This window comes from Balaenoptera acutorostrata, chromosome 15 (assembly GCF_949987535.1).
Source record: "Balaenoptera acutorostrata chromosome 15, mBalAcu1.1, whole genome shotgun sequence".
NCBI lineage: Eukaryota > Metazoa > Chordata > Mammalia > Artiodactyla > Balaenopteridae > Balaenoptera > Balaenoptera acutorostrata.
Genome location: NC_080078.1, coordinates 7,107,461 through 7,118,282, shown reverse-complemented (window position 1 = coordinate 7,118,282; position 10,822 = coordinate 7,107,461). Strand labels below are relative to the sequence as shown.

At 60.2% G+C, this 10,822-nt stretch overlaps 1 protein-coding gene across 2 annotated transcripts; it reads left to right on the top strand.

Moving 5' to 3' along the window:
- Positions 1 to 10,789, top strand: TSC22D4 (TSC22 domain family member 4). Of its 2 annotated transcripts, none has more exons than XM_007186643.3 (5): positions 1 to 658; positions 1,099 to 2,140; positions 4,498 to 4,664; positions 9,630 to 9,678; positions 10,113 to 10,789. In XM_007186643.3, the coding sequence occupies exons 2-5, from the start codon at positions 1,379 to 1,381 to the stop codon at positions 10,320 to 10,322; spliced, it is 1,188 nt and encodes a 395-aa protein (XP_007186705.2). In that variant the 5' UTR covers positions 1 to 658; positions 1,099 to 1,378; the 3' UTR covers positions 10,323 to 10,789. The 2 variants fall into 2 exon arrangements, with proteins under 2 accessions (XP_007186705.2, XP_007186706.2); XM_007186644.2 differs by lacking the exon at positions 1 to 658 and adding an exon at positions 689 to 847.
- The last annotated feature ends 33 nt before the right edge of the window (positions 10,790 to 10,822 follow it).

Sequence of the window (10,822 nt, the reverse complement as noted above, 5' to 3'; positions counted from 1 at the left end):
GGAAGAGCTGGGCTGGGGCCCAGCAGGTGTGGGGTTAAGGCAGCCAGTCCCGGGCCCCAGGAACAGCAGCGGCAGCGGCAACTGCACCAGCAGTGGCGGGGGCAGACCTGGCCCCGGGCCAGCTGGCTGGGAGCCCCAGGAGCGAGAAAGGGCGGAGGAAGGGGAGGAAGAGGGGAAAGAGAAGGAGGAGGAGAGGAGCAGTCAGCAGGCCCGAGGAGGCAGGACTTCCGGGCGTGGGGGTTGTCAACAGCCCCGAAAGAGAAAGACCGAGAGGAGCGGAGAGAGACCCAGCGGTGCCACGCGGGAGGAGACCTGGGAGAGCCACTCGCCGCGACGACCACCGAGGCGGCTCCACCTGCAGGATCGGGGGTTAAGCCGCCCCCTCCCGTATCGGTCCGCAGACCCTTGGGGCTTCGGAGGCTGCGCCTGGGCTCCGCCTGGGCTCCGCCAAGGAGGCGGGGGTTCCTTCTTTTCTGGACAGCAAACTTTCCGCGGAGATGCCTTGCGGGGCGAGGTGCGGCCCCCGAAGAGGACCGGCCAGCCTCTGATTGCCGCCTGCGCCCCCGAGCTGCTGGGGCCAGGAGGCCCCGGGGAAGGGACAACCCAACATCTTAGGCGGCTGGGACCCCCGGCCCAGCTCGGTGGCCGCGGCCGAGAGGTAGGGCTCTGGGTTGGGCGGGGCGCCGGGGCGGCGGGGCAGGGCCTGCCTCAGGGATGGCGGAGCTGGGGTGCGGGGGGCCTCGGTGGCCCAGCACAGGCCTCCCGGCGGCCTGGTCGGGCTGAGGAGCGGCTTCACTCCTGTTCACCCAGGCCTTGGAGCCCTTGCTCTTGGGACGACTTGGGTCCCGTGAGTTTGAATTCCAGCGAGAAATGCCCAACTTTGGGTCTGGGCCGCCTCTTCCTGCTCTCTGCGCCCGCCCGAATCTGTCCTCCCTGCTCTGGTCTCTGTCATTTCTGTCTCTTTGTCTCTGGCGGTTTCCCCTTCCTCCCCCCATTCCGCTCCCCAGAGAGGAAGCCCCGGAGGTGGCCTGCCCACTGCTTTCTCACACATTCTCTCTCTGTCTCTCTCTGTCTCTCTCCCTCTCTCTCTCTCTCCAGTTTGCAAACTCAGCTCTGGAGTTCGGCGGTGGCAGCCACAGCAGCAGGAAAAACCTGCCCCTGCCCCCCCAGCTCCCGCCGCCTCCCCTACCCTGTTCTCCCTTCACCAACCAGACACCCCTAGTTCCCGTAAGGCCCTCCTGCCATGTCGGACCCAGACGTCCCCAGGGGCCCTGATGTCCCCACCATGTGGCCCCCCTGTTCCAGGGGTGCCTGAGCCCCTCGAAGAGCCACCACCGCCCCCCTGCCCACCTTGGCCCAGTCCTGAGCTCCAGGGACCATGAGTGGGGGCAAGAAGAAGAGTAGTTTCCAAATCACCAGCGTCACCACGGACTACGAGGGTCCGGGGAGCCCAGGGGGTCCAGATACCCCTGCCCTGCCGGCCCCCACTGGGCCCCCGCCCCGCCTGCCCAATGAGGAGCCCAACCCCGAGCCAGGGGGCAAGGGCACCCCCCGGAATGGCTCCCCACCGCCTGGGGCCCCCGCCTCCCGTTTCCGGGTGGTGAAGCTGCCCCAAGGCCTGGGAGAGCCTTATCGCCGAGGCCGTTGGACATGTGTGGATGTTTACGAGAGAGATCTGGAGCCCCCTAGCTTTGGCCGGCTCCTGGAAGGGATTCGAGGGGCCTCAGGGGGCAACGGGGGCAGGTCTTTGGATTCCAGGTTGGAGCTGGCCAGCTTGGGCCTGGCTGCCCCTGCCCCACAGGCAGGCCTGTCTCGGGGCCCCACCTCGTGGCTCCGCCCGCCCCCCACCTCCCCGGGACCTCAGGCCCGCTCCTTCACCGGGGGGCTGGGCCAGCTGGCAGTGCCCGGCAAGGCCAAGTTGGAGACAACCCCCCTGTCAGCCTCCCCGCCCCAGCAGCGTCCCCCAGAGGCCGGGACAGGGGGTAGCGCTGGCACTTCCCGGGCTGCCACGCCCCTGCCCTCTTTGAGGGTAGAAGTGGAGGCAGGGGGCTCAACAGCGGGGACCCCTCCACCGTCCCGTGCGAAGGATGGAGCTCTGCGGCTGAGGATGGAGTTGGTTGCTCCAGAGGAGATGGGGCAGGTAAGAGCTGGGTTCAGGGTTGGCGGAGACACCTGAGGGGTGGTGCTTGTCCATTTCGACCTTGGCCCCCACTTCCATACTGACCTCTCCTCGCTCCGTTGTCACCTGTCTGTCACATCAGACAGCCCCGTCCTTTTTCTTCCTGCTCTCTCACCTGGAAGTTCATTCCTGCTCCTCACATGGCCCTTGTTTTCTCACTTAGGCTCTCTCTTCCCCACGTTCGGCACTTTCTTTCTCTTTGGTCTTTCATTTGTTGCCTTTGGCCCGAGTCTCCATCTCCAGGTAGCCCAGTCCTGTCTCTCCATCATGGAGATATGACCTCCTCACTTTGGCCTTCACCTTCTGTCTTGGTCTCGCTTCTTCACACACTGAGGGTGGAGGCCCCAGGCAGGGCTGGGGTATTTGGGCCTGCTGGGGTTGGGAGGGAAGGGCAAAAAGTAGGCATTGCACTGTAAATCTCTGTACTATAAATCTCTCCTTTGCAGTCCCATCTCCAGTTGGGTGGCGGGGGGGGTCTTCTTTCTTTCCACTCACCACCCTCCCAGCCCCACCTCCAGCTTTGTCCCAAGACAAACTTCTCCAAGACATTGAAGAATTGGGTGGGGGTGAGGGAACCCATTACAAGGATGGGACGTTGGCTGGTTTGTCCTTTCTACCCCCAGTTGTCAGTCTCAGTTCCCTGCGTCTGGGTCTCTCCAGGATCAATCACTGGGGGTGGCCACCATGCAGTGGGAGAGAGGTGGGGAGCAGGCGAGAAAGAGTTAAATCCTTTGCTCTTTCTGTTTCCTGCCTCCAAAAGAGGAACAAGTCCGGGCTGGGGGGCAGGATGCCTGGGTCCTTGGGGTGGGGGGTGGGCAGCAAGGGATGTTGGATGTGTCTGTCCTGAAGGAGAAAATAACACCTTGGACGCAGGAGGAAAGGCAGGTAGTGTGAGGATGAGAACTTTTCCCCTTCCTGGCCTTGGGCACAAACCACAGTATAAAAATAACCTGAGACTGTGTGTCTGGGCCTTGTCAGGACCGGTCAGGACCGGCTCCCCCCACCCCCTCCTGGCCTCAAACTCACGTCTCTCATGCCACCCCCCACTTTTCTTGAGTTCTTTCATTCCGTTCCTACCCCAGGGGAGAAGATGCATTTCCTTTAGTGTCCCTGTCCACACACTCTTCCAAAGCAAGCTCCCTTTGCCCCCAGCCTCAGCTCTCTCTATCCTTAAGCCCTGCCTGAGCTTCCCTTGGGCCCACAGACCCTGCCCTTCTCCCCTCTGTGCCCCCAGTTCCCTTTCCTTCCCCCACGTCCTGATTCCTTCCTGTGCCCCTGCCTCTGTGCTGCTGTTTCCCTGCCCCGAAGTTTGTCTTCCTCCTACACTCCATCATGCCTCTTCTCCCCAGGTTGCCTCTAACAGGGGCCTGGAGGAGGGCCGGGGGCACCACCTGGGCCCCCTTCCTCTGTTCTGTCCCGCCAACCACCCTGGACTCTCTGTTCTTGGCTTTTTCCGAAAAGCTGGGGCCTCCTGGGGCCTCACAGAGGCGTCTTGTTCCTGTGGCCCCCGCCCTTTTGCAGCCACCCCCAGCGCCTGTTGGGCTGTGTGGGTCCACGCCCAGGCTCCGCCTCTCTCCATCTCCGTAACTGCTCCCGGTCCCCAACCCCCAAGAGCCAAGCTCAGGAGCAGAACTTCACCTGAGTCCCTAGAAGTTTGAGAGGAGAGGCTAGAATGGGTAGCGGAGGGGGGAGGGGAGAGGAGGTGGAGGACCAGTTTCTGAGGATTCATTCATTCTACAAATGGCTATTGAACAAACTACAAGCTCTGCCCTCTGGAGCGTACCTTCTAGCAGCAGGGAGGCAAAAATACTTTAATTTCAGGTAATATTAGGGGCTATAAAAAAAATAGAACAGTTCAGTGGAATTCACGAGTCAAAGGATGGAGAAATGCCTCTCTGAAGAAGTGACATTTGAGTCACCTGAAGAAGTCAGGTAACAGAAGGCACAGTCTCTGACTGGCCTCTGATCAGGGGTCCTAGTTCAGGTGGTGGAAGGGTACTGGAGTGCAGACCAGAGCCCCTTTCCGATACCCCATACTGGAGTGCAGACCATAGCCCCTTTCCGATACCCCATGAGCCACTTTTTGGAAGCCACTCACCCAGTCCTCAGGATGGGTGCTGTTTCCCTTGTCTCTAGTATCTCCTTCCCCAGAGCCGGGAGAAAGAGGGGCTGCGGGGGCAGGACGCCTGGGTCCCTTGTCCTCGGAAGACGGGGTGTGTGGGGAGAGCTGGGGAGGGAGGAAGACTACTAGGCAAGTTGTAAGGTGGCTGGATCCTTTCTCTCACTCAATGTGACAGTTCCCACCTGTCTGTCTCCAGGTGCCCCCACTCGACTCTCACCCCAGCTCCCCAGCCCTCTACTTCTTCCCCGATGCCAGTCTGGTTCACAAGTCTCCAGACCCCTTTGGAACAGCGGCTGCCCAGAGCCTCAGCTTCGCCCGCTCCATGCTGGCCATCAGTGGCCACCTGGACAGCGATGACGATAGGTAGGTGGGCTCCGGTTCCCCACCCAGCACCTGGGAAAGCTGAGTGAGACTGCCTGCTAGGTGTCCTTCCCCCTACTTGAACTTGGAGAGGACCTCTTAAACTGAGAAGCCTGACCTGGGCATAACACACTGGGCAAAGCTGATCTGAGACCTACTCCCTCTCTGTGGAGAGAGCTGGGTGGGCCTCCCTGGCTTAGGACTGTCAAATGGTAGACTTTTTTAGAGTTTGAAGGGAGTCATTGTTGTCAAATTCCAGAGCTCTTGCAGATTTAGCGATCATCTGGCCAACCCTAAGAATTTACTGGCAAATGTTCAGGAGACCAGAATAGGGAGTCGGTCTCCTCCCAGTTCTCCCTCTCCCTACCGAGGCGAATGGGACTCCTGCAGAGTCCACGCAAACTACTTTAGGATCCTGGGACCTCTGGAACCAAGAAAGCATGTCCCTAAGGTTCGGTTCTCTGTGCTAGGATCACCATGGGGGCTGAGCACTCCCCGGAGGCCAAGGCCAAGCCAAAGCCGTGCAGAGGCTGGCTGTCGGTCACAGGGAAGGCACAGGAGAGCAGGATCTCCTGGGGTTTGCCCTTCAGGGGAGAATGTCCCGTTCATGGCACGGTGGGCAGAACTTCCTGTTTTGAGGGCCAGGTTTCAACGTAGCAAAGTTATCAAGCTGAAAGGGGAGGAACAAAATCGCGAGTCAGATGGCCAAACTGCTCCCTTCTGGCTGTGGACTGATACGAACCCAGGAGAGGAGCCAGGGAGTCGCCACTTTTATTTTGGAGGGAGGAGTGGGACTTCCTGTTTGAAGCCTGGGGGAGGGACTTCCTGTTTGGAAGGCACTAAGGGGCGGGGCTTAGTGGGAAGTGGGGGACTTACTTCAGCGGAGTCTCTCCTTCCTGCCTTCCAGTCACGTGGCGGCCCCCCCCTTATCCAGTCAGGGACTGAGGCCTTGGGGGGGGCCAGAGAGGAAAGAGAAGGGGTGATAGGGGCCGGTGGGATGGAGGGCGACGGCCCTGGTGGAGGCACTTGGAGAATGAGGGACAGAGCAGGGCTGGGCAGGGCCGCATCTGAGCTCCCTGCTCTAAGGAATGTGTGAGGTGTGAGGTCGGCCAGGCCCGGGAGAGTCACCTGCCCCCATCGCTGCTATTCTCAGCGCTTCCCACCCGCTCCTCCTCCCACTTGGGAGGTTCCCTGGCACGGAGGGCTCCCTGTCCCTCCCCAACCCCTGTTGATTTGAGAGGCCAGCTTCCAGCTTTCTCTTAGAGAGTTCTGCCTCTAGAAGCCTCCTGAACTCTATTCTTTTGGCTTGTCCCCTCTCTCCCCTCCTCCCTCTGTCTCACCCCCTCAAACACCCCAGTCTGACCGGTCCGCCTCCCAGCCTCCACTTTACTCTGCTGAGCTCCAAGCCTCTGGGACTCAGGCCCAACCCCTCATGCTCCACCCTGCTGGGCCAGCGTGTTTGGGCTGGGCCACCTCCTTGGCCCCCTGGAATGGGGTGTGTAGCCCCCACCTCACCTCTCTGGTGTGCCGGGAGCTGGCAGAACAGGGTCTGAGTGGCATGGGACCTCCCTTTTGAGAGGGAAAGTGGGCTGGGGTATTAAGTGCCTGGACCCCAGATGGGGAGTTGGGGATCCCTGACCAATCCTAAATCTGGGGATGGGAGAACAGAGGGTACGTGGTGAATTCGTGCCCCCAACAGGGCCTGGCAGTTGGGAGGTACTTGAATAAGTGGATGGATGGATGCATGAGGGGACGGTTGCATAGCTGGGTAGATGGCCAGCATGGGGAATCCAGACATTACAGGGAATGAATTCTAGGAACTCAGGAAAGAAAAGGTATGTTTATCCAGTGCTTCCTTGGGGTCAGATGCTACCTCTTATCTCACATAATTTTAAGAGCAACCCTATGATCCCCGCTTTCCAGATGAAGAAACTGAGACTCAGAGGAGGAAGGTTTTTAGAAACTTGCCCACTGTCACCAGCTAGTAAGTGGCAGGACTGCTGTTGGAGCCTGGGTTGGACCCCAAAGCCACTTTCTCTCCCCTCTTCTACTGGAATGCCTGTGTCCCAAGAGAGGAGGAGGAAGCAAACATCTCTGGGATGCCCTTTCTCTCCAGGACAGAGGCAGGGACAGCTCTCCCAATCCGGGCAAAGAGCCATCCTCCCCGCCCCGCCCCCCCCCCCTCCCCGCAACAGATCCGGGAGGGAGTGTAGACGGGGAAGCCAGGCCCCTGGGGGCTCATCAAAACACGGTGAGGGAGCAGGGCTGGCCCTTGTCCCCGACATCAGAACCTCCCCACCTCTCCCAGATGTCCTGTCTCTTCATCTGATCCTCATTTTGAGGTTGTTTCATTTGACCTTCAAAAAGGAAGACCAGCCTCTACAGCTGTCCTTGCCCCAGGACCTAAGAGTCCTGCAGGGCCAGAGTCCCCAGGTGTGCATGTCGTGCTCTGCACAGCTCCGGGGGCGCCACTCACATTTGAAGTCACTGTTGACACTTGAAGTCATGACAGTTTTCAAGAAGATGGCAGTAAGTCTTGAAAATTTTATTCTGACTCATACAAAGTTGCTTTGGGGGCTTGTGGTGAAGGCTGATCCCATCCAGTCAACCCCAAGCTTCCCACTCCTGACCCTGCTCAGGGATTCCAGCACAGTGCCAGGCAGCCCTTCTCTCAGGGGTTCTCAAAGGGAGGGCTTGTGTTGCCAGAGTCCTGGTCCCTTGAAGTGTTAATGTTAGAATGTGCCAGTGGAAAGTGCCGTCAAAAACTCTCCAGCACTAGGCAAACAGGAGATAACCATCTATCAGCCGACAAATGTTTATTGTTGTATTATTCATTTATTTCTGGCAAGAAGGAACAACTTACTTGGCATCTTTACTGAGTGTTCGCCAAGCAAGGCCAGTGTTCCCGTTCCTGTGAATCTGCCACTCTTTGGTCTCTGTGTGTCTGTGTGGACCGGTGGTTGGGGGGAGAGTTCTGTGGTGGCCCAGTCTCCACCCAGGTGTCTCGGTTTGAAATAGCTTGAAAACTGCTTTGACGCTCCAGCTGGCTGGCCTCCCTCTGCTCTCAAACTTGTTCTCTCCCCGCAACCCCAGGAGTCCCAGGTGTCCTTCCCCCACCCCATCCTGTCCTGCTCTCTCAGGCCTGGTCACCCTCTTGGTTACTCCACCTGTCAGCGCCTTCTGCACCCAGAGCTTGGATGGGAAATGGAAAATTCCCAGTGCCCTCGTGCTCCCTTCCTGGCTGCAGGGCCTCATCCAAGGGTCACCTTGGATTGAGCGCTAATTCCCCCCACAGGAAAGCAAGTTGGAACTGACAACCAGGAGAGAGGGCTGGACAAGGGAGCACAAGGGTGAGGGAGGCAGCATGTTGGGACCACCTTCCCTGAGAGGGGCGAAACCGGGGGCTGGAGGTCAGGACTGGTGATCCTGCGGTACTGGGAGGCATAGGTGGAGGGCTGGCCCTGGGGCCGAGGCAGCTGAGGCAGAAGCTGGACAGGTGTGGGTGGTGAGCTGCAGGGTGAGGCAGGAACCTGGGGCCTGAGTGGTGGGGAGAGGGAGCTTTGGAGGAGAGGACAGTGTGCAAAGGACGGTGCAGGTTCTGGGACCCAAAGCCTGGGCCTGGGGATCCTTGAGCCAGGCCTGAGTCGACCTCTGGTGGCCACTTAATAAACTGCAGCCAGGCCTGCTCTCCCTTCCCTGTCTTCCGTTCCCAGGACTCTTCAAAGCGCCTGCACCTATTCCCAGTATCCCACCTCCAGCCTCACCTTCTCACCTCTCCTTATGCCCTCGCTCCCTCCAAGATCCCAGACACCAGATTCGGGTCCCAGGTCCATAGGCTGTACTCGTCTTTCAGGCTCTGTTTCTGTTGCCATGGTAACTTTCCCATTCCTCCTCACCCTCACCGTGGGAGGAGGGGAACTCTCTGGCTAGGCCCCAGGGGTCATCCCTGCTGTGGGCTTTGTGTTTCAGGGAGGTGCTCATAATCCAAGGAAGACCACAAGCATATCAGAAACACACCCCACCCCATCGCCCTCACTCCCTTTCTTACATCCCGGCTGAGAGCAGCTGAGGCCTTTGAGGGAGGCCAGTGTTCGCCCAGAGGGGGCAGGATGGGGTCAGAGGTGGGAAGAGGCCTCCCAGGGCCAGGCTGTCCCTCACCCTTCACACCCTTCCCTGCCCCAGGCCTCTGGCCCCGCAGCCCCTCCCCTGACTCGGCCCCCCAGCTGACTGTCCTCAGCCGGCCCCCCTCCCCTCCGCTCTGGGATTGATGCCAGGGTGAGAAGGGGACACTGGCACTGACCGTGTCTGGGAATTCCCGCCCACCATGGAGCTGGCGGGAGGGGGTCCCCGTGTCCCTGAGGAGCCAATAGCAGCCAGGCTTTGCCCTGGGGAGTGGTATATATCTTTCAGGCCAGCACCCCCTGGGCACTGTCTCCTTTCTGCCTGCCGGGCACCAGCCAGACTCTGCTCTGCCCGGGGGGCTTTGAGCCCCCCAGGCAGTCCTTATGATACAGCTCTCTCCCTCTGGGGACGCCCAAGGATCCTTTTCCCTTGGGGATGGCCCAGCCAGGGGTCTCAGTCAAGTCCCTGGTGTCCTCGTATGAGACCCGAGTGGTGGGGATGGCTCCAGGGCCTCCCCGGAAGAGGGGCTGTGTCTCCTCTCCTTGTTCCCCTCGGGGAGCATCCCCCATCCGAGGGGCCTCTGGACCCCCACCCCACCGGGGCCTAGGGGGGCCCGGGCAGCGGCCCTCACCCCGCCGGGGGATGGACAAAACCCTTCTCTCCCTGATTCTCTACTGTCACAGGTACAGGCAGGGGTGTGGGTGGGAGGCTGCAGCAAATGGGGCTTGTGGAGGAGGCCAGAGCCTGCTCTGAAAAGCACCTGGAAAGCAGCAGGCTGGGGTGTCCAGACACCTGGCTTGGCACCTGCTCCTCCTCCTTACCTCTCGTCTCCCTGTGTCTCTCCAGTGGCTCCGGAAGCCTGGTTGGCATTGACAACAAGATCGAACAAGCCATGGTAAGAGAAGCCATCTTGGCCCCAGCAGGTCCCGGCTCATGTGCTGATGCCCAGGCCCCTGCCTCCGTTGGCCGGCCCAGTGCTCCATCCCTGCTGTCCTCATCATTAGGGAATACTGACTTCTACTCCTCAACCTGCTCCCAGCTGGGTTCCCTGGGGTCCTTCGCCCCCTCCTGAACCCTTGACGTACCTTGCTTCCTAGCCTGCTCCTGGCCTCTGTCTCTGTCTTAGCCCCGACCTTGCCTCTGTCCGGCATCCTTGCCCGTCCCGGTACCCCACCCCCTGCACCTTCCCTGTTTGACTTCTTCCCCAGTGGTCCCCCATCATCTGGGAGCAGGAGGATCTCCCACACCTGGCTCCTCAAGGCACTGGGCAGGGGATGAGGTTGGGGTGGCCTGGGACCCCTGACGCTTTGCCTGTCCCTGGACCCCCAGGACTTGGTGAAGTCCCACCTCATGTTTGCGGTCCGGGAGGAGGTGGAGGTGCTGAAGGAGCAGATTCGGGACCTGGCCGAGCGGAATGCCGCGCTGGAGCAGGAGAATGGACTGCTGCGTGCCTTGGCCAGCCCCGAGCAGCTGGCCCAGCTGCCTTCCTCGGGGGTCCCGCGGCTGGGGCCCCCAGCGCCCAATGGGCCCTCAGTCTGAGCCTCCCTTCCTTCACAATGTGCCTTTGGGGGCCGCCACAGCTGCTAGGCCTTGAGCCAGCTGCCTGCCCCCTCTTCCTATGCAGCTTTAATGCCCCCTGATCCCCGGGGATGGGAGTTGAAGGCTCAGAAGTGGCCTGTCCCCCGCCCTTCCTTGATCTCCCCATAGTGCCCAGAGACTGGGCTGGGGCATCCCTAGACATTGATGGAGGAGGGAGGGCATCAGGGCAGGGTGTTAGATGGAGCCCCCCCCCTCCTCCCTCCCTAGGGGTCAGTGTTCTGGGACCCCGCCGGCAATAGATGGCTTGGGGGTGTTGGAGGCTGCCTGGCAGACATCCCCACCTTGTTCCCTGGAGTGCCCCCCTCTCCTCTGCCCAGGGGAGGGAGTACAGAAAGTATCTGGAAGTTCTGGGATTCAGGTTGTTGTTAAAATAATAATTATAATTAAAAAATCCGAAGAAACTTGAATCTGGAGGTTGGCATCTCGTCGTTTGTGTCCAG